Here is a 23,852-nt window from a genome sequence, read left to right on the forward strand (position 1 = left end):
AGGTCCATCCACTTCACTACAAATGACTCAATTTCGTTTCTTTTTATGGCTGAGTAATATTCCATTGTATATGTGTGCCACATCTTCTTTATCCATTCATCTATCAATGGACACTTAGGTTGCTGCCATATCCTGGCTATTGTAAACAGAGCTGCAATGAACATTGTGGGACATGACTCTTCCTGAATTATGGTTTTCTCAGGGTATATGCCCAGTAGTGGGATTGCTGGGTCCTATGGTAGTTCTACTTTTAGTTTTTTAAGGAACCTCCATATTGTTCTACATAGTGGCTGTATCAATTTACACTCCCACCAACAGTGCAAAAGAGTTTCCTCTTCTCCACACCCTCTCCAGCATTTGTTTGTAGATTTTTTGATGATGGCCATTTTGACTCGTGTGATGTGATACCTCATTGTAGTTTTGATTTGCATTTCTCTAATGATTAGTGATGTTGAGCATCCTTTCATGTGATTGTTGGCAATCTGTATATCTTCTTTGGAGAAATGTCTATTTAGGTCTTCTGCCCATTTTGGGATTGGGTTGTTTGTTTTTTTGATATTGAGCTGCATGAGCTGCTTGTAAATTTTGGAGATTAATCCTTTGTCAGATGCTTCATTTGCAAATATTTTCTCCCATTCTGAGGGTTGTCTTTTCATCTTGTTTATGGTTTCCTTTGCTGTGCAAAATCTTTTAAGTTTCATTAGGTCCCATTTGTTTATTTTTGTTTTTATTTCCCTTCCTCTAGGAGGTGGGTCAAAAAGGATCTTGCTGTGCTTTATGTCATAGAGTGTTCTGCCTATGTTTTCCTCTAAGAGCTTTATAGTGTCTGGCCTTACATTCAAGTCTTTAATCCATTTTGAGTTTCTTTTAGGTATGGTATTAGGAAGTGTTCTAATTTCATTCTTTTACATGTAGCTGTCCAGTTTTCCCAGTAGCACTTATTGAAGAGGCTGTCTTTTCTTCATTGTATATTCTTGCCTTTGTTATCAAAGATAAGGTGACCATATGTGCGTGGGTTCATCTCTGGGCTTTCTATCCTGTTCCATTGATCTATATTTCTGTTTTTGTGCCAGTACCATACTGTCTTGATTACTGTACCTTTGTAGTATAGTCTGAAGTCCGGGAGCCTGATTCCTCCAGCTCCGTTTTTCTTTCTCAAGATTGCTTTGGCTATTCAGGGTCTTTTGTGTTTTCATACAAATTGTGCAAATTTTTTTTCTAGTTCTGTGAAAAATGCCATTGGTAGTTTGATAGGGATTGCATTGAATCTGTAGATATCTTTGGGTAGAATAGTCATTTTCACAATGTTGATTCTTCCAATCCAAGAACATGGTATATCTCTCCATCTGTTGGTATCATCTTTAATTTCTTTCATTAGTGTCTTATAGTTTTTGCATACAGGTCTTTTGTCTCGGTAGGTAGGTTTCTAGGTATTTTATTTCTAGGTATTTTATTCTTTTCGTTGCAATGGTAAATGAGAGTGTTTCCTTAATTTCTCTTTCAGATTCTTCATCATTAGTGTATAGGAATGCAAGAGATTTCTGTGCATTAATTTTGTATCCTGCTACTTTACCAAATTCATTGATTAGCTCTAGTAGTTTTCTGGAAGCATCTTTAGGATTCTCTGTGTATAGTATCATGTCGTCTGCAAAAAGTGACAGCTTTACTTCTTCTTTTCCGATTTGGATTCCTTTCATTTCTTTTTCTTCTCTGATTGCTGTGGCTAAAACTTCCAAAACTATGTTGAATAATGGTGGTGGAGTGGCCAACCTTGTCTTGTTCCTGATCTTAGTGGACATTTTTTCACTTTTTCACCATTGAGAACAATGTTGGCTGTGGGTTTGTCATATATGCCCTTTATTATGTTGAGGTAAGTTCCCTCTATGCCTACTTTCTGGAGGGTTTTTATCATAAATTGGTGTTGAATTTTGTCGAAAGCTTTTTCTGCATCTATTGAGATGATCATATGGTTTTTCTCCTTCAGTTTGTTAATATGATGTATCATATTGCTTGATTTGCATATATTGAAGAATCCTTGCATTCCTGGGATAAATCCCACTTGATCAGAGTGTATGATCCTTTTAATGTGCTGTTGGATTCTGTTTGCTAGTATTTTGTTGAGGATTTTTGCATCTATGTTCATCAATGATGTTGGCCTGTAGTTTTCTTTGTTTGTGACATCTTTGCCTGGTTTTGGTATCAGGGTAATGGTGGCCTTGTAGAATGAGTTTGGGAGTGTTCCTCCCTCTGCTATATTTTGGAAGAGTTTGAGAAGGATAGGTGTTAGCTCTTCTCTAAATGTTTGATAGAATTCACCTGTGAAGCCATCTGGTCCTGGGCTTTTGTTTTTTGGAAGATTTTTAATCACAGTCTCAATTTCAGTGCTTCTGATTCGTCTGTTTGTATTTTCTATTTCTTCCTGGTTCAGTCTCGGAAGGTTGTGCTTTTCTAAGAATGTGTCCATTTCTTCCAGGTTGTCCATTTTATTGGCATACAGTTGCTTGTAGTGATCTCTCATGATCCTTTGTATTTCTGTAGTGTCAGTTGTTACTTCTCCTTTTTCATTTCTAATTCTACTGATTTCAGTCTTCTCCCTTTTTTTCTTGATGAGTCTGGCTAAGGGTTTATCAATTTTGTTTTTCTTCTCAAAGAACCAGCTTTTAGTTTTATTGATCTTTGCTATTGTTTCCTTCATTTCTTTTTCATTTATTTCTGATCTGATCTTTATGATTTCTTTCCTTCTGCTAACTTTGGGGTTTTTTTGTTCTTCCTTCTCTAATTGCTTTAGATGTAAGGTTAGGTTGTTTATTTGAGATGTTTCTTGTTTCTTGAGGTAGGATTGTATTGGTCTAAACTTCCCTCTTAGAACTGCTTTTGCTGCATCCCATAAGTTTTGGGTCATTGTGTTTTCATTGGCATTTGTTTCTAGGTGTATTTTGATTTCCTCTTTGATTTCTTCAGTGATCTCTTGGTTATTAAGTAGTGTATTGTTTAGTCTCTATGTATTTGTATCTTTTACAGAATTTTTCCTGTAGTTGATATCTAGTCTCATAGCATTGTGGTCGGAAAAGATACTTGATATGATTTCAATTTTCTTAAATTTACCAAGGCTTGATTTGTGACCCAAGATATGATCTATGCTGGAGAACGTTCCATGAGCACTTGAGAAGATAGTGTATTGTTTTGTTCGGGGATGGAATGTCCTATAAATATCAATTAAGTCCATCTTGTTTAATGTATAATTTAAAGCTTGTGTTTCCTTATTTATTTTTATTTTGGATGATGTGTCCATTGGTGAAAGTGGGCCATTAAAGTCCCATATTTACAATTGCTATATCTTCTTCTTGGATTGATCCCTTGATCATTATGTAGTGTCCTTCTTTGTCTCTTGTAATAGTCTTTATTTTAAAGTCTATTTTGTCTGATATGAGAATTGGTACTCCAGCTTTCTTTTGATTTCCATTTGCATGGAATATCTTTTTCCATCCCCTCACTTTCAGTCTGTATGTGTCCCTAGGTCTGAAGTGGGTCTCTTGTAGACAGCATATATACAGGTCTTGTTTTTGTATCCATTCAGCCAGTCTATGTCTTTGGGTTGGAGCATTTAATCCATTTACATTTAAGGTAATTATCGATATGTATGTTCCTATTACCATTTTCTTAATTGTTTTGGGTTTATTATTGTAGGTCTTTTCCTTCTCTTGTGTTTTCTGCCTAGAGAAGTTCCTTTAGCATTTGTTGTAAAGCTGCTTTGGTGGTGCTGAGCTTTTGCTTGTCTGTAAAGGTTTTAATTTCTCCATCGAATCTGAATGAGATCCTTGCTGGGTAGAGTAAGCTTGGTGGTAGGTTTTTCCCTTTCATCTCTTTAAATATGTCCTGCCAGTTCCTTCTGGCTTGCAGAGTTTCTGCTGAAAGATCAGCTGTTAACCTTATGGGGATTCCCTTGTATGTTATTTGTTGTTTTTCCCTTGCTGCTTTTAATATTTTTTCTTTGTATTTAATTTTTAATAGTTTGATTAATATGTGTCTTGGCGTGTTTCTCCTTGGATTTATCCTGTATGCGACTCTCTGCACTTCCTGGACTTGATTAACTATTTCCTTTCCCATATTAGGGAAGTTTTCAACTATAATCTCTTCAAATATTTTCTCAGTCCCTTTCTTTCTCTCTTCTTCTGGCACCCATATAATTCGAATGTTGGTGCGTTTAATATTGTCCCAGAGGTCTCTGAGACTGTCCTCAATTCTTTTCATTCTTTTCCTTTTATACTGCTCTGCAGTAGTTATTTCCACTATTTTATCTTCCAGGTCACTTATCCGTTTTTCTACCTCAGGTATTCTATTGATTCTTTCTAGAGAATTTTTAATTTCATTTATTGTGTTGTTCATCATTGTTTGCTCTTTGTTTCTTCTAGGTCCTTGTTAAACGTTTCTTGTATTTTCTCCATTCTATTTCCAAGATTTTGGATCATCTTTAGTAGCAGTACTCTGACTTGTTTTTCAGGTAAACTGCCTATTTCCTCTTCGTTTGGTCTCGTGGGTTTTTACCTTGCTCTTTCATCTGCTGTGTGTTTTTCTGTCTTCTCATTTTGCTTAACTCACTGTGTTTGGGGTCTCCTTTTCGCAGGCTTAAGGCTCATAGTTCCCATTTTTTTTGATGTCTGCTCCCAGTGGGTAAGGTTGGTTCAGTGGGTTGTGTAGGCTTCCTGGTGGAGGGGACTGGTGTCTGTGTTCTGGAGGATGAGGCTGGATCTTGTCTTTCTGGTGGGCAGGATGGCGTCTGGTGGTGTGTTTTGGGGTGTCTGTGACCTTATTATGATTTTAGGCAGCCTCTCTGCTAATGGGTGGGGTTGTGTTCCTGTCTTGCTAGTTTTTTTGCCATACAGTGTCAAGCACTGTAGCTTGCTGGTCGTTGAGTGGAGCTGGGTCTTAGCATTGAGGTGGAGATCTCTGGGAGAGATTTTGCCATTTAATATTACGTGGAGCCAGGAGGTCTCTGGTGGACCAATGTCCTGAACTCAGCTCTCCCACCTCAGAGGCACAGGTCTGGCACCCGCCCAGAGCACCAAGACCCTGTCAGCCACACGGCTGTCTGGGCACCATGTGAGAATTCGGGGATCGGGACAGAGTTGCGCGGGTTGGCGTGGGGTCGCCACCTGCCCGCTCCCAGAGGAGGCTGGACCAGATACCGCCGGCTTCTGCACAAGCGCCCCTCTCACGTGCGGCTTCCTGAGAATGTGAGCGCTCCTCCAATGAGAGCAAGAGGCACCTGCTGTGTTCCCCAAATTTAATTTTTAATGAGGAAAAACAGAAAATATGGAGAAATGAATTTTAACAGTAAAATTATAGTCTCTAGGAGGAAAATTTCCAGAGCATGTTTATGTTCTGGAACTGGTCAAAAGACCACAGAGAAGATGTTCCATGTTTTGCTCCTCTACACCGCTTACCCGCATTTTGAATGAAGCTGATCCTTAACCACACCTCCAGGAAATGGCACATTTCTCTGGCCAATCATAGCATCCATTCTCTTCAGGGACTGGTTCAGGAATGAGTATGTTTATGAGCTCCTTTGCACAATGGCCTGAAGTGTCTTAGTAGCTATCATTTGTCTTGCCTCACATTATAATACGATACAATCCTGCCCATATCACAGGCACTAATTTCTTGTCAGGGCTGGGTAAACACACACCAAGGAGACTTGAATTTCTGTTTAGTTTTGAGTATATATCTAAAACCAATAGTTTTACAACAAATCCGTATTTTTACAAAATTTTGTATACATGATAACTTCTAATGTGATAGCCAATAGTCACTCAGGCAACCCACATATGTTTACTGAGAACCTCATGTCTATGGTAACAAAAGGATGGGGGGAGAAGAAGATTGAGAAACAACAGTAAAGCCAGGTGAAAGACAGATCTGCCTTGAGCCATGTCGGCAAGGGACCGTGTGTCTAGCAGTCATGTGTGGCTCAGGAACAGGAATGGCAAAAATGGATGTTAAAGTAGTTCAGATTACAGAAAGGTATAGCAGGGCCTGCTAAGGTATAAGACAATAACCAAGTAGTCGAGAGTGCATCAAAGTGATGTAAGACATGAATATAGTGGGCCATGTGCTGTGGGCAAAGAAGAAAGGGAAAAATATAGTCCAAAAATGGTAGGGAGTTAATGATTGAAAACTAAAGTGAAAAAGACAGGGAATGGGTGTGTGCATTTGGTGGTGATTGACAAGATGGAGGAGGGGTGCCGCTCAAGTGGAGATCTCAGAGCGGGGGCCACACCTTATTGGTGAGGTCAGGTCTGTGGTTACACTGCAGGTGACTGACAACATCCAGCAAAGGTAAGAGCTGTGAGGGGGAAACAGGGCTGTAATATGCAGGACTAGGAGGTTTTAAGGAAAAACATTTTTAACATGTTTTGAGCAAATCACAATGCTGAGTGTTAGAGTGGTAGGAGAATACCAAAGAAGTTACAGGTAAATGCTGGAGATCTAAACATAATTGAATGTGTGTGTGTGTGTGTGTGTACATATATATATATATATATATATATATATATATATATATATATATATATGTGTGTGTATGTATATATAGATGAATAATTTAAGGTGAAGTGGCACTACGTGGAGTGTGAAAAGGGTTCAAAGGTTCAAGGTTCAAAATTGGAATCAGGCTGTTATAAAATGGTTCCTTTTAATTACCAACCAGATAGCTACTGACAGAGTAGGAGAGGTTTTCCTGAGCCAGGTGCTGCGACAGCAGGTGAGGAAAAGGGTTGCCTTTAAATGCCCCCTCAGCACTGTGGCCAGGGACACAGGAGAGGCAGGACACAGAACATAAAGGGTGGATGGCAAAAGGAGTGTAGGTACAATGAGGTTCTGGGCTTGCAAAGATGGAGAGGAAAAGCAGAATGCTGATCCTTGTGCCCAGGGGCCCTCCAGAGGGCTGCATCGCGTCAACGAGGGGCAGAGCAGGTCTGGCTCACGGAGGGCGCGGGAATAACATGCAAACGGGCAGCACCTCTTCCCCCCCTCAAGAACACTCACACACAGCTTGCATTCAATCTGTCTGGTACTACTCTGAAGGGCTTGATCACAAAAGTAAAATGTAAAGAAAAATAAGTAATTTAGAAATGCAATCTTGAAAATCTTCATATATTTCTGGACATGGCCACAGGGAAAAGACTCATAAAGTACATTCTTTGCGAAGCCGCCTTGCTATGAGTCTAATATGAACTATGGTGAGAATAGATCCGGTGTATGATGTCCTTGAATAATGTATTTCAGGCAGCCCCTAGTGTTCAGAAACAGGAAACTTAAAGAACAACATGTCTAGGCACTAGTTTTGTGAGGCCAGGCTCGGTGAGCCAATGTCAAAGGAGCCTAAGAAAGGTAAAAAGGATAACTCAAAGCAAGTGATTTCTACCCCTGCCCCCCAAATTTAAAAAATGAAAACTTTTCCTTTTTTGGTTTGTTTAGCAACTGGCAAACTTATAAACAACAGGAAAATTATTACTTTTATCTAGCTAAACCAAGTTGTTTTATAGGATCTACCTACCCAGTGAAAATGTGGCAATCCCAGGACCTGTCACAATGATAGATCAATACAGACAACACGAATTGGACTGAATCAAAACAAAGACCAAGTGAATTATAATCAGTGCATCCAAGTACTGGGCTCTGGAACTTGAGGAAATGAAGCCTAGAATCATTTTTAAAGTGAATGAATTTCCTTTAGTCAAAGAGATAGCAAGCAAAGAAGGGAGAAAGAGCAATGTAATCTGTGTTTCTCAATAATAACTCAATTTTAACAAAAGTAAACAATAGAAATCTGTACCTCTTCAGAATAGTGCACTGATCATTGCTGTTAGGGTCCCTGCTACAGGTGCTCTCTGGCATTTTTTTAAAAAGTTAAATTTTTTTCTGTATTGACGGGCACAGTCCGATTACTAACTTCTAAATCCTAAACAAGAAATATAAATCTGGGCTTCCCTGGTGGCGCAGTGGTTGAGAATCTGCCTGCCAATGCAGGGGACACGGGTTCGAGCCCTGGTCTGGGAAGATCCCACATGCCACGGAGCAACTAGGCCCGTGAGCCACAATTGCTGAGCCTGCGCGTCTGGAGCCTGTGCTCCGCAACAAGAGAGGCCGCGATAATGAGAGGCCCGTGCACCACGATGAAGAGTGGCCCCCGCTTGCCGCAACTAGAGGAAGCCCTCGCACAGAAACGAAGACCCAACACAGCCAAAATAAATAAATAAATAAATAAATAAATAAATAATAATTAAAGGTGCTTTTAAAAAAAAAAAAAGAAATATAAATCTGGAGAGAGGGAAACGCAGCCATTTCTCAGGGAGTGAGTTAGCTAAAGTCGCACAGCATAGCCTGACCTGCTGTAACTCCTGAGCTCTGGTTTCCAACTTGGTCTTGGCTAGTAGTTACTGGATTTCTGATTCGACTAAAGCAATCGTTCCCTAGCCCTTGGCTTCCAGACACTCAGTACATTTGGGGCCCTGACATCTGTCTTAGCTTCACTATTGGTGAGTTTGTTTTTGTTGGCTTTTACTACTCTTCCAAATGATCTAAGGTAACGAATGAAGGTATTCATGTGTGTTGTTGGAAGCCTGGGGAGAGCGTGAAGTTGGGAGAAGTGACTGGGACAGGACTGGCTAGGGAAAGAGCCAATTCGAGGGAAACCTTTTGCTTTTTTCAAAATAATTTTGAAAGTTCATATAGACAGAGCCCTAAAATTTCCTCATGGGGCCGGGTTTGATGTTTGTTTTCTATGCTGCCTTAAAAACATATGGCCAAGAATTCTCCAGATACAAATTACTTATCTATGGAGAGAGGGAAAAAGTATCCTACCTGACAAGACAACTTCAATAAGATCGCCTTCCTGGATATCGCTAGCCGTTTTCACCAGCTGAAGGATGTTTTCAGAGGTAGGGTCGTGGCGAAAAAGCAGGATCTTATCGTACATTCCATAGAAACCACATTCAGGGAACTGTAAATACAAATACCACAAGAGGTTAAATGTCAAAATCTTCCTAAATTTAATCAAAACCAAATAAACAAATGTCAGGGCACCAACACAAACTAATTAGAAAAGTTCAAAATATCTAGAACATCAAAAAATAAAAATGAATGGCCAAATTGATACTGACATGACTCCAAAGCAGGAGGAAAGAAATCACATATCATAAGGGCAATAATGACAAAATGATCTTCTAATTAGAGAGCAAGAAAACAAGAGAATCTGAGATAAGATTCAAAGAAAGTCCTGGCAGTAAGGCAGTTAAGAAATACAATAGGTGGTAAGAACTGTGCATTTTCACATGATTTATAGCAATTCAATTACATTAAAATGGGAGTTAGTTTGTTACAATTCCATTACAAATATTGTTGCAATTTATTTGCAAAAAAAAAAAAAAAAAAAAAAAGGTCAGTCCATTTTGGCATATTCAAAAATAAGAGATGACTCAATAAATCTAAACATGTTCTGTGTGTGGGCAGAGGTGTTATCTAGATTCTTTGATTCAGGAAAGCACCAGAGGAGACAACCCAACTCTCCCTTTTGTTGCTGCCCGTACATTTCATTTAGTTTTCATGCAATCTAGGTTAAATAGACAAGTACAATAGCTAGAAGTCAATTCGTTTTAAGTATACATAGTTTATATTCTCCTCACAGGGATAAATCCAAGAGTTTATTACTCAAGACTATCTCCCAATAGCAGGCATATAATGAAAGCTAAATGAATGATATTTTCTAATGGGAAACCTAAAAAATTCTGATATTAACAATAACTATTAGAATATTAACAATTAATATTATTCCTTTCATTTCCTCTCTTCCTTCTAACGCAAGAAAGAACTCTAAATTCAAACCATAGTCCTGGTTGTTGAATTCCGTCTTAAAAGTAGAATTGTTTGATCAAAGGGTAGGAACATCCTTAAGAATCTTAAAGCCAACTTCAAACTTATTACAAACCACAATCTCATGAACAGTGTAAGCAAAGATCCGTCTGTATTAGCATTGAATATTTTTATTAAAACAAACAACCTAGGCTAATAGGTATGTGAAAAGGGCTCTTTTCTTGTATATGATATTTTCACATAATTAGCAACTGTTATTTCTTTTCTAAATTGATATTTGTCATGTGTGGAAAAAGGTCATAAGTCAAGGAGAGAAAATTGTCTTGTTCCTGAAACGTGATATTTCTGACACATATGTCAATAAAGGTTGACTTTAAGGAGCTACTGTCATGAAGAAATGTCCAGAATATGAGATCTTCTGAAGATAAATACAATATATTATGCATTCTTCCTTATTTTTCTTATTAATAAAACTAGGGGCTACAATCATGTAAGACATTTTGTGTGAACTAAAAATAAGTATAGGGCTTCCCTGGTGGCGCAGTGGTTGAGAATCTGCCTGCCAATGCAGGGGGCACGGGTTCGCACCCTGGTCTGGGAAGATCCCCCATGCCGCGGAGCAACTAGGCCCGTGAGCCACAACTACTGAGCCTGCGCGTCTGGAGCCTGTGCTCCGCAACAAGAGAGGCCGCTATAGTGAGAGGCCGGCGCACCGCAATGAAGAGTGGCCCCCGCTTGCCACAACCAGAGAAAGCCCTCGCACAGAAACGAAGACCCAACACAGCCAAAAATAAATAAATTAATTAAAAAATAAATAAATAAGTATATACAGAACATCCTCTTGCTCTTAAGAGTCTGTTGACAACCAGGCTTAAAACTACTTCTGCATATCACTTAGTAAAGCTGGCTTCTGTAAAATAAAATGCAACAGCTGAAATGATGTCAATGTTTCCACTGCGCTAATTAAAACAAAAATAATAGTTCCTTTTTTTTTTTGTAATTTCTCCAATAATATTATTAGAGTGCAGGGAAAGGAAAAAACTAAAATACCATTTTCTAAACTAAAGCAACAAATAGTTCATGTACTATTTTAAAAATCAACCTCATTTGATGTGTAATTTACAATAAATAAAATGGATATAAGTCTATGAGTTTTGACTCTTGCCCCGGCACGCATGAAACCAAAATCACAACCAAGCCATGAAACATTTTCATCAACCCCCCAAATTTTATTGTACCCCCTGCAGTTGATGCTACCCACAATCTTGACTCAACACAGTTTTACTTTGTCACCAAAGATTAGTTCGCCAGCTATAGAATTTCATACAAATGAAATCATACAACATGCACTATGTACTTTTTTTGGCTGGCTTCTTTTGCTCATTATGTTTTTGAGACTCATTTACACATACTGTATTTGAGATGCACCTGTTTTTATTATGTTATTACCATTTCATTATGTGGATCTAGGATAACTGCTGATCTGTGCACCCACAGATGGACATTCGTATTTTTTCCCCCAATTTGTGGCTATTACAAATAATAAAGCTATGAACGTTTACGTACGAGTGTTTCGATGGGTATATGTTTCTCATTTCTTATGAGTAAATATCTAGGAAAAGAATTTTTGGCTCATATAAGTGTATGTTTGATTATATAACTACCTTTACGTCAATAACACATTATACTTATTACCGGAGCTTTATACTAAGCCTGAATTCAGTTAGTGTAAGCTCTCCATCTTTTTCCTTTTCAAGATTGCTTTGGATATTATAGGTCTTCTGAATTTTCATACACATTTTAGAATCACTGTGTCAATTTCTACAAAATAAATCTGCTGTGATTTTTCAATGATACTACATTGAAACATAGATCAACTTGGGTAGATCTATATTTTAACAATGTGGAGACTTCTATTTTGTTATGAACAAGATGGCATATCACCCTATTTACTAGTTTCCTTTAAATTGCTCTCAAAAATGTTTTGTGGTTTTCAGTGTACATGTCTTAGATATATTTGCTAAATTTATCTCTAAGTTTTTATATTTTTCTGCTATTATAAATGGCTGATTAAAGTATAATAAATATACAGTAAAATTTGCCTTTTTTAGTGCACAGTTCTGAAAGTTTTGAAAGATGTATACCATAACCACATGCCATATATGTAGTATACACATCACAGCCAAGATATAGAACAGTTCCAGTCCCTATAGTTTGGTCTTTTCAAGAATGTGATATAAATGGTATCATATAGTACATACATAATTTTGAATCTGACTTTACTTAGTGCAGTGAAGCTGATATTTGTCCATGCTGTTGCATATATCATTAATCTACTCCTTTTCACTGCTGGGGATTGTTCCATTTTGTGTATGGATGTACCACAGTGTAAGTATCTATTCCTCAGTCAGTGGAGGGGCATTTAAGTTAGTTCCAGTTTTTGACTATTGCAAATAAAGGTGCTATAAATGTTCACTTGTAGGTTTTTGCCTGAACATAGTAAGTTTTTATCTTTCTGGGGCATATGGAAGTATCTGGATAACTTCATAAGAAACTGCCAAACTGTTTTCAAAGTGGCTATACAATTTTGCATTCTCACCAGCAATGCATGAGAGTTCCTGTTGCTCTGCATCTTTGACAGCACTTGGCAATGTTGGGTTGTTAAATTTTAGACATTCTAATAGGTGTATAATGGTATCTCATAGTCTTACTTTTCCCTAGTGACTAATGATATTGAGCATCATTTCTTGTACTTATTTAACACATACACACACACAGACACACCTGCTCAATTCATTTGCCCATTTTTTTTTTTTTAAGATTTTTAGAAATTTCATATAATGTCTGAAACATTTATATTAACATATTTCCATACATTTTAAAAATTGAGTTATTTTCTTATTGTTGAGTTCTGATAGCTCTTTATATATTCTAGACAAAAGCTGTTCATCAAATACGTGTTTCACAGATATTTTCTTCCAGTCTGTGGCTTGTCTTTTCATTCCATTAACATTATTTTCTTAAGTTTTTAATTTCTATGAAACCCAATTTATCAAAATTTCTTCATGGGTCATGGTTTTGGTTTAATATTTAATAAATATTTGTATAACCTAAGGTTACAGATTTTTTCTTATGTTTTATTCCGCAACTTTTATTCTTTGGGGTTTTACATTTGGGTCTATGATCCAATCTGAGGTAATTTTTTAATAAAGTAAGAAATATGGATTGAGGTTCATTTTTTGCATATTCTGGGAGATCTGTATAAAACTGGTATAAATTCTTCCTTAAATGTTTGGTAGAATTCTCCACCAAAGCCATCTGAGCTTGAAATTATTTTTTTTTTTGGAAGGATTAAAATTATATATTCAATTCTTCTTTCTTAATAGATATATCACTACTTAGATTTCAATTTCCTCTAAGTGAGCTTTGGCATTTTGAATCTTTCAAGGAACCAATTCATTTCATCCAAGTTGCTGAATTTACAGGCAAAAAGTTTTTTCATATTATTCCTTTATCATCCTTTAATGTCTGTAGTGATGTCTATTATTTTCTTATACTTGTAATTTGTGTCCTCTCTCTTTTTTGCTTGATTAGTCTGGCCATTGGTCTATATATCTGTTTTTATGTCATACTGTTTGATTACTATAATATATTTTGAAATCAGGAAGTGTCATGCTTCCAGCTTTATTTTTCTTGCTCATAATTGCTTGGGCTGTTTGGGGGTCTTTTGTGATTCCATATGAATTTTAGGATTGTTTTTTCTACTTCTGTAAAAAATGCCTTGGGATTTTGATAGGGATTGCATTGAATCTGTAGGTTGCTTGGGGTAGTATGGACATTTTAACAATATTAATTCTCCCAATACATGATCATGTGATGTTTTCTATTTATTTGTCTTTGCTTAAATTTCTTTCAGAGATCTTTTAGTGTACAAGTCTTTCACCTCATATTTTCATGTAACCATGAAAGTTCTTTTCTGCTAAGTCCATCACCTCTACCATTTCTGAACTGTTTCCATTAGCTCTCTTAATCCTGGTTATGGGTCTCATTTTCCTGCTTTTTTATACCTGTGTTTTTTAAATTAGATGCCAGATTTTATGAATTAATGTGAGCAGTTGTACGTTGTTGTCTTCCTTTAAAGAACACTGATATTTGTTTTGGCAAAACATTAAGGTACTTGCAGACTGGCTTTATCTTTTCAAGGCTAATTTTTAAGCTTTGTTATGGCAGCTCTAGAATAATATTTGTTCTAGGGATAATTTAGTCCCACTACTAATGCATGACTCTATATCTCTATAGAACACTTCAAATGTTCAGTGAAATCTCTTCTATTTGTCTGTTAGGAACTCGACCATCTCTCAGCCCTATATGGGCTCTGAAAAGTTTTCATTTCATAGCTTCCCAACAGTTGCTTTTTATTCTGCCTCATAGATTTTTACCCTATGGACTTGTATTCAGTCTAATATTCAAGTGGACCTTTAACCACATTTCTGGAGCTCTTCCTTTGTATAGGTCCTACCTTTCCAGTATTCTTCCCCTAAAAATTCTGTTGACTTGGGCACCTTGAGCTCTATTACCTGTCTCCTCTATGCAGCCACAGAACTAAGCTCTTCTTGGGTTCTCTCTCCCTGCACTAAACCTCAGATGACTGTAATACTTACCTTGTTTGTTTCCTTTTCTCAGGGGTCACCCTGCATTGCCTGTTAGCCAGTGTCTTTAACAGGCATTTTATGTATTTTGTATTATTTTCTATTTGTTTGGGGCAGGTGAGCATGTCCCATACCAGATATTCCTTGTGAATGAAAGCCAAAGTCTCATGTGCTTTTTAAATATAGAATACCGATCTTTTCTACCCAAACTTTTGACTACTTAATTCTATGCAAATAGCATTTGCAAGAAAAGTAAATTAAAGAAAAATAAAACATCCATAGTTAGTAAGAGTACATTTTTAATATTACATTGAAATAAATGCAAAGTATATTTAATGAAATAAGAATTAAAAATTAATAATTATCATATAACTCTCAAAACATAGTTTGACCTATCCTGAGTTAACTGTTTAACTGTTAAAGGATTGTCCCTGATTGGAATACAAATGTTCTTCAAAATATAATACACTAATTAATGCACAGTTCCTCTTACCATATTCTTTCAAAAACCATGGGTAGCTGATTCTGACTCAAGAGAGAAGAGAAAATTCAAGAGATTCAGTACTTGAGCCGGAGTGAATAGAGAATAACAGCTGGCAAAGGAGAGATGAAACAGCAATTGTTTCCCCAAAGAAGAGCTAAACTTTACCGCATCGTCTAACAAATACCTTGTCAATGTGCCTGTGTGGTGGAAGAATAGGTGGGAATACCGAAGAGGGGCTTAGGAGACAAGGATTCTGCTGGCTCATCACAATTTCAGCGCAACCCGGCCTTATGCACATGGCCCTTGGACATCTGTATATACCATTCCCTTGTGGTCCTGTATTGCTGACATGTGGACATTACACTCTGTGTCATGCCTCTTTGTAAGACCATGGGTATAATGTAATCAAAGATTTGGTATTCAAGTAAGGCTTGAATGCCTCACATCCCAATTATGTTTCTTTCTAAGGGTGACTCAGAACACATTTGGAAAAATCAGAATAAGTAGAATAATACCAATATATGCCACACATTAAAGCTATTATTTTAAAAGGCTAAATTGAAAAAATGAAGTTAGTGTTATAAATGTTCTTGAAGGTTGTTTGTCCAATATATAAATGACTGAGGCGTGGACAGCCACTCTCCCACATTCCTTCCTACTGGGTCACAGACATGGCTTTTCTCTCTTCATTAACAAGACATTCAGAAACAGGTTGTAGAGCCTTGCAAAGCAGGGCACAGGGGTGAACAGGGAGATGCAGCCTCTCGGGGCAGCTGTCATGGCAGCAGAAGTTAAGGGTTCGATTTTTTTTAAGATTGTACCTTCTTTTTATTGACCAGAATAAAATATATGCATATTTGTCTTTTCCTGTTAAGAGAAAACCGTTTCTTTTATGTAATGTAACATTCTGCTTGAATGGAAACTATATACAATAAGATTTTCAAAAATTATATTTAAAAATGATGCCTGGAAGGTGGAAAGTGTAAAGGAACAATGCCTGACAACTGAGAAGAGAACATATTGGGGAAAACACTCATGGAACAACATTCCCCAATTTGGTCATAATCATCTGTTTTTATGTGAAGGTGTGTGAGCTTTGAAATCTGAAAACCCTCATTAAACTAAACAGGCTTTCAGAAAGGCTCGGAGGCTTGTAAACTCAGCTGGAGCTTATTACAAGATCAGTTCTGTGTTTCTCAGAGGCTTTGTGGTTGTGAGCCCAAACATCTGAGATAAGTGATTTCAAGCTCTCTCCAAGTTCGACTCTAACAAACCTGGCCACTGTGAAAATACGGCCAACAATCCTGGCACTGGTCCTTAGCTCTTTAATTCTACCCTATGCTGGAAATCTCTGTACTGCTGTGTGTATCATTTGGCATTTTTTTGACCACAGAGCACAATTTACTGTTACATTTCACTATAAATTCTTGGCTGGCCAGACAATGTGCTCCAGAGTAGAATAAATATATGTTTCAATGAGTAGCTGAAATGTGACCTGGCCAAAGGGAACTCTAAGGAACAAAGGGTGCTCTTCCACAGTTGAGGGCAATCACAGAGGGCGAGGAACAAGCAATATCAGAAACAAATGAAGCCATGACTCAGTCAAGCAGAAAAAGAAAGAGAGAAATGACCTGATTAGGAAATGAAAATACACTGCAGTTTACTTTTGCTAAAAGGCGATGAAAGTCCTGAAATTCAGTTTTTCTGCTCAATAAGAGAACACATCAGGCAGTTGAATACAGCTCTCTTCTCATCAAAGATGATTCCCAAGTCACTTTCCAAGCACTCTACTGTTTACAACAAGTAGTGCCATGACTGGTCACCCTTAATGAGCAAAGGAATTAAAAAGGTGCTACCGCTTCCTAGCTTGACCAAAATCCTCCCTAAGTTTTGTTCCAGGAATACAGGGACAACATGGACACACTGTAAGCAACTATTTTAATGAGAACTCCTAAACCACTGGGTGAAAATGTCTCTGGGTTCCCTTGGAGGAGTTGCACCTGAGTGATGCTGCCATTGAGCTGTAAAAAGCAGGAAAGGGCAGGCACTTAAAGATGGTTCTGAAAGCGGTAGATCCTTAAGATCAGTTGGATCCTTCCAAGGGGTCTCATGGGTGAGAACTAAGACACGAGTCATAAACTTGTATTATTAACTTTGCCTAGGAAATTAAACCTATCTCCTTTTTAAAAAAGCATCTAATAACAGATTGAAAATTTAAGTGTATAAAAAATTAAGTAAATGAAAAAAACAACACAGTGAATAACCATTGGGTGAGTGTCACGTGCATAGCACTACAGCTATAATGACAAAAAAAATCATGAGATGCCTCAAGCCCACTAAAAGCATGAACACTAAATTTTCACTTAGAAACACAAGTTATAATGTGTCAACGAAAGCATAAAAGAAAAAGTGAATAATCTGTATTATTTGCAGGCATAGTTCTGAAATGTGTTCAAATTTGGGCACAGGCTCTTTTATTTGGTGATTTCATATCCTCAAAAGGAGGCACTTGAAAAGAATTCCACACTATGACCACATAGCTATGTGACTAGTGTCTGAATGTAATCTTAGGAAACAGAAACCAGAAAAAATTTTTCAGACTTTTCTTTTTTCTTCCCCTCCCTCCCTCCTCCACCCAATGCCACCCAAGCCGGGCAGAAAATGAATAGCGCTGAATCAAAATAACTAAGAACTACTATTAAAGGTAGCACTTTACTATCTTTCCTAGTGGGAATCTATTTTCTTAGAGATCCCTGGTTGAATCATTCATCTCTCAGTCTGAAAGATGTGATTCATATAAATAAACCTGCAATACCTATTTTCATGAAATAGTTTTAAAAAGCCTATGAAGAATTTCAGTTTCTGAAGTAAAGACTAAATGATAATTACAGTGTTGACTTTAAGAAGATTCATTGTACATTTCCCAGCCATGAAAAACAGCACTGTTGTCCACTGCAGAGCATTGTTCTCCATTTGACTTTGCTATTTTTTGGGCCATGGGCGTACTGTCCAAATGCAGATCACCCTGGCAAACAATCACAACCCTTGCCTTGCTTCCTCTGTCGTTCCTTCTCTCACATGAGCACCTGCAATTGTATGACTCTCCATTCCACAAACCCGATGCTGCCTTTGAAAAGGTATGCCTAACACCAGGGGTCTATCAACTTCCGAAATCTTCAAGGTCCAAACCTAGAAACAAGTCACTCTAGTTAGTCCTCCCTTCTCCACTCCACCGCCCAAAACTTCCTTTTCTCATTCAAGACGAACCTTAATTTATTCCACTCTTGCTTTCCTACAGGCAAATCTAGAATCTGACACACGGACTTTCTTCTGCTTAGATCTCCTTTTTTTTAGCCCCTCTCCTTTCCATTAAACTCAAAATCCCATTGTTTAAACAATCATTTTCATTCATAATTTTAAATTTGGACCTTAGCCTTACCCTCTATATGTTTTACAGTAAAAAAGTAAAAGGAATAAGATATCTGAGAAAAGAAAGAATATACTTTATCAAAGAGAGGTCTGCTTGAAATCTTCTGGAATTAAAGTTTAGATTAAAGGTGAAATGGTAGATTTTGATTATGAGATCTGAAATTCAGTTATACTACAAGACATAGAACATGCATAAAACCTGAACATGCAATACCGTTGGAGAATAAAGCTAGACTATAAATTCTTCTTCCTTGGGCATATAAATATATTGATGTTCTGTATCAGATATTGCTAAAGAAGTCTGTCTAATAAATTATATGCTTATCTTTAAGGCAGCAGATGTGACTAAGTGTGATGCTTAATTGTTGGCAGAGACTTTTATTCTATTTCAATTTGAATAATATGTCACCTATTAAAAAGACAAAAGCAATAAGAAATGACTTAATACATCATTAACTCTAATGCTGCAACATCTGCGTATAGACTTCCTAGAAGTATTTTAAATCATTATTTTGTTGTATATAATTTTTAAGTTTTAGAATAAAGGTTCATATCTAGCAATTATAGGTGGTAATAATTAATGAGAGCCTCACCATTGTTGTGTAAAAACATATTATCCTGCATTATAGCTTGACAGATTACTAGTCAGCGATAGCTATTAGCAGTCTTAGTAGGCACTCTGAAATTATTCACACAACAGTAATTAGGTGTGTGGATGTGCAGCTTGAAAATGGAAAAAAATGTACTTCACACTCTTTGTCTCACTCTGAATAAAACTGTCATTATAGCATACTGTAGATTTTTTACATTGCATAATAAGGTTACATGTTTGCTTATTAATGAACTAATGATAATTGATGCATGTACTGGATAAAATGAAGACTGTGACAGCAACTAAAAAGGTTTTACCAAAAATTAAGAATCATTAACTTTGGAAAAGAAAAACTTCTGGATTATGTATCTTCTCATTTAGAGATAAGTAGACTGACGCCCAGAACGTATTACCAAGGTGGCAATGCTAGGTAATGCCAGAACAAGGTGAGTGGCCTTGTCTCTTAAAACATACTCCTTGATCTTTCCTCTCAGTTCTGCTTCTCTTAGAAAGAAAATACAGGAAGAGTAGCCAAATGTCCAGCAAACAGTGATTCAAAATTGCAAATTCTGAGCATTTTTCTTGGCCAGAAAGTACAGACCCAGGCCTCCAGATTTTGGATTCTGAACAAACTAAGGTAAATGGCTTAATGAGCTTTGTAGCAGCTATTCCCTGGCAATCTACAGTTCTTACTAGACAGACAAGTCATTAAAAGGGTAGTGACAGTGAGGTAGCTCATTGAAGGCTGGCTGACAGCAGAATGGCAGCTTACAGCAGCAGAAAAACTGGTTGAGGTCATTGAGACAAGGGGTTGTTAGCCTTACGCATCCGACCCTCAAAGGAGTACTGCATTACGTGGAACTGCAATTAATATTTACAGAATTATTGATCTTTTAGATAAAAAGAAACATATACATAGTATTGAATAATACATTTGAAAAGATTTCCATTAAATTATCTAAAATAAAATTGAAAAATAAAATGTACTCTTATTTGTTAAGTTTGTACATCTGACTACCATCTTCATTGATGATGATAAAGAAAGGCTAACTCTGTTAGTGTACACAATTTGGGTTTGTATTTCAGATGCAGGAAGTATAATTTTCCATTATATTAAAACTAAATTTTAACATTAAACATACATAGGCCAATGATTAGGAAATGCTAATTTAATAGCACACATTTGCAACAAAGTATTTATGTAATCCTTAAAGATGGTACTAACCTCAAATAATTATAGGACTCCATAAACAGTTTGCCGATTTATGAAAGTCAGTTTAAAAAAAATCAATCTTCAGTAAAATAACTAAATAAATAAACCATCTCCTTTTTAACTGTTTACTGTCATGTTCTAAAATGTTTAATTTTACTAAATTAATTTTATTCTAGGTAATTTTCATTAAAGAGAATAATGGGATAGATCTAAGTATGAGTAAAAATCAGGGATTATAACAACACTGGAGATAGGTGTGGAAGAGAGGAGAACTGCTTGGATCGTAAATACAGAACCCCAGGTCATAAATACAGAAATAGACATTTCCTAAGGGTTTGGAGGTAAAATACTTTTCTTACCAAAGCTATCGGAATGATATACCTTAGAAGAAAAAGGAATAAGTATAGACACTGGCTTTCCAAATGAAACTGAAAAGCTGATGTCATGAATCCCACACTCATGACGAGAGCTTGCCTGGATCACCACAGCACACAGAATACACATAACACCTCTCACAAGAGGTAGGTACAGACATTGGGCACACGACAAGGGCTCATGGTCCTTCATTCACTCAGGAATGAAGCAGACACTTAGGCACTGTGTCCCTAGCTAGAGATATGATGATAAGTCAAACCAGAGATGGTCCCCATTGTCATGAGATAAGTCAGGGGAGGCTGTAGAAGCAGGAGAGCACAAGTAGGGGAGACAGACATGAGGCAGTATAGCACTAATGAGAGTGTAACGGCACAGTGAGATCAATGTTATAAAGAAATGGAGCGCCATTCTAAGAGAGCATATGATCAAGGACTATGACAAAGGACTAGACAGGGGATCAGGAAAGACTCCCCTGAAGAGATTACATTTTAGCTCAGATCCAGTGCTCAAACTCAGTAACTTCAGATGGAGGGTGGCAGGAGGCTGGAGTTCCCAGCAGAGCAAGCTTCTGTGCAGAAATCTTACACGTTCTTTATTATCCTTAAAAATAATGGCTCTAAGTGTCCTTTGATTAAGGGTAGAAAAAAGTATTGCTGGCATCACCCCTTCAGATCCCACGGTCATACGCACTGGGTCCAATGCCTGCGGCAGGAGCTGCTTTGTAGCTCTGATACCACATGAAACCCAACAAAACACTCATTCATTTAAGAATCCCCCGGACTTAGACCTAGACCTGAGTTCAATGACTAAATTAATATCTCTCAAAGCATATGTATTGACTCCATGAGAAGCTCTATGACAATAAGGTTTGAAATAAATTTGGAAAATGTGTCATACACCATGCCCTTCTTGAGAAAACCATGCACATTATCATAACTAATGTTTACAAAGAAACTTGTGTCCAAATCACATTTCTATATTTGACACATATATGTGTATATATGAGATATACATCATCCATGTATATGAATACATATATATATTCAATACATACACACATATACTTGTTTAGTTGTTTATTGATTGATTGCCTCCCAGGACCACTGTAGCGATTAAATGAACATATGTAAAGTATTTCTAATAGGGTCAGACCCATGGTAAACTCTTGATAAGTGTTTGTTGTTGTTATTATAGATAATAATTACAACATTTAGTTGTAGGTAAGTTAGCTATAAGAAAAGCAAGATCTTCCAGCCACTCTGTTCTTCATCAAAAACTCCAGAGGAAGGACAACTCAGCTGCATACGTCAGGCATGCTCAGTGTTCTGCCATTTCTGCTTGGCTCCTTATAGCCCCATACAGCTCATGGAATTTCTCATTGACTCTAGCCACATGCTGGAACTCAAAAGGCTAGGTAGGCTAAGACCTTCTTCACTCCCAGTTTTGTGAATTTTCTGATACCTCTATTCATTATATGTAAGATATGTTTCTTCAAAACTAACCTATTTTTGGTGAAAATAAATTAACTGATTTTTAACCAACCCCCTTCCTTGTATTTATTTATACTGTAATGTTACTGCGTTAATTCCAAGTACTGTACTAGAACCAAGCAAGGGCCATAGATTTGCATGTTGGCATCCATACTGTGGAATTCCATTGTTCTGATTGTGCTGTTAATGATCCTTTGGTTCCATGGATAAAAATCTCATTTCCTTAAAACCAAATCCCCAAGGAGCTGGTGTATTTTTTTTTTTTTCTTCTTTGTACTGATAAGCAGGCAGTGCATCCGATTTATAGGATCAAAATTAAAACATTTTCTCTCATTTACTTTGATGTTCCCCAAGATAGGAAAGAATTTTTTCTCCCCTTGTAAAATGCTATACAGCTTCTGGAAAGAATGCTATAGATTTTGGAAGAGTCAGGAGTGGCCAAAGATAATAAAACCACCTGCCACCCTACCAGAAGTAACATTTAATAAATTAGCCTTTCAATTTATTTCTAAGTGGCCAGATGTCCTCAGCTGAGCTCTTGTCAAGAAAAGGTTTTGGCCCCAGCTACAAAGACCTGTCTAAGCTTGTATTAAAAAGATAGCTGCAAAGGCTCTTACAAATATCTGTGATGCCTTGGACCTTGATTCAAGTTATTGGGTCATAGAGAAATGTATTATATTTCCAGCAAAACTGACCAATCTTCTGATACTGTCGTTCATAAAGGCAGATACAGATAATTTGCAAAGACTAAATCTGAAAAATGGTGAGAGAGAGCAAGTACACTGGATTCCAAGTGAGGTGGAAGTAAAGGATGAAACACTGAGGGGGAAAAAAACAAACTATAGATGTTTGTGTTCTTTGATTTAGAGTATATAGTACAGATGAATATAAAGGTGAAACCCTATACTATGACTTAGCATTAAGTAGGTTAGTTTCTTTCATTTTTCATACATATCAAAGGTCACCTATAAATACATATGTATGCTAATATAAAATGACTTGTATTTTCAAGAAGAAAAACAATGACAGCTAGCCTGCCAATAACTATAGTAATACTTCGTGACATAAGTTATTCCAGTACAAGTTTATATTTTTATTTTATTGGGTGCCTGGAGACACAGTGGTAAACAATAGACAAATAGTCCCCACCTTCATGAAAATCTAAGATATCTTCTCTATTTTCGCTGCCTAAAATTCATGACTTTATCTTAGTTACCACAGACAATCCCCCAAAAGCTAACTTCTTGCCATTCTTCATCCTGTTCCCTTGGTATTTTATGATCTAATTTGCTTATACTAATCACAGCACAGTAAAGATGGTAGTCAGTGTGGAAAATGTTTTAAGTGAGACATTTTGAGATAAGTTTCTATTTGCCTTTAAAAGAGGGCAGAGTAAAATCCTCTTGAAAGGAATCTAGTTTACAGTGTGAAATCTGAGAAATCTGGGTGATCTGAATAGCTCAGCAACTGCAAGATATCAAAATTCTCTAATGCATTCTCAAAGCAACTGGGAGTTTATAAGAGTGCAGCCCGTGATGATGTCATTTCATCTAGAGCCAGTCACTGCACTAATTCATATTCCTTTTCACTGGGAGGGAATGAGTGCATATAAAAATTAAAACAAACATTTGAATTGAATATGGTATTTTAAAGTTCACTATATATATGTGTGCCATAGTGATTATATTAGCACTGAAAACAAACTGTAATTTGTTGAACACAGAGAATCAAGAAAATGAGAATCAAAAGA

At 37.0% G+C, this 23,852-nt stretch overlaps 1 protein-coding gene across 6 annotated transcripts in view; it reads right to left on the reverse strand.

The window, feature by feature from the left end:
• The window catches only part of PRKD1 (protein kinase D1), a 455,022-nt gene that overhangs the window by 150,069 nt on the left and 281,101 nt on the right, over nt 1–23,852 (reverse strand). For all 6 annotated transcript variants that reach the window (XM_059914029.1, XM_059914027.1, XM_059914028.1 and 3 more), the window contains one exon: nt 8,863–9,001. In XM_059914029.1, the coding sequence (XP_059770012.1) occupies nt 8,863–9,001 (139 nt within the window). The remainder of the gene's footprint in view (nt 1–8,862; nt 9,002–23,852) is intronic.

This window comes from Balaenoptera ricei, chromosome 2, assembly GCF_028023285.1.
Source record: "Balaenoptera ricei isolate mBalRic1 chromosome 2, mBalRic1.hap2, whole genome shotgun sequence".
NCBI lineage: Eukaryota > Metazoa > Chordata > Mammalia > Artiodactyla > Balaenopteridae > Balaenoptera > Balaenoptera ricei.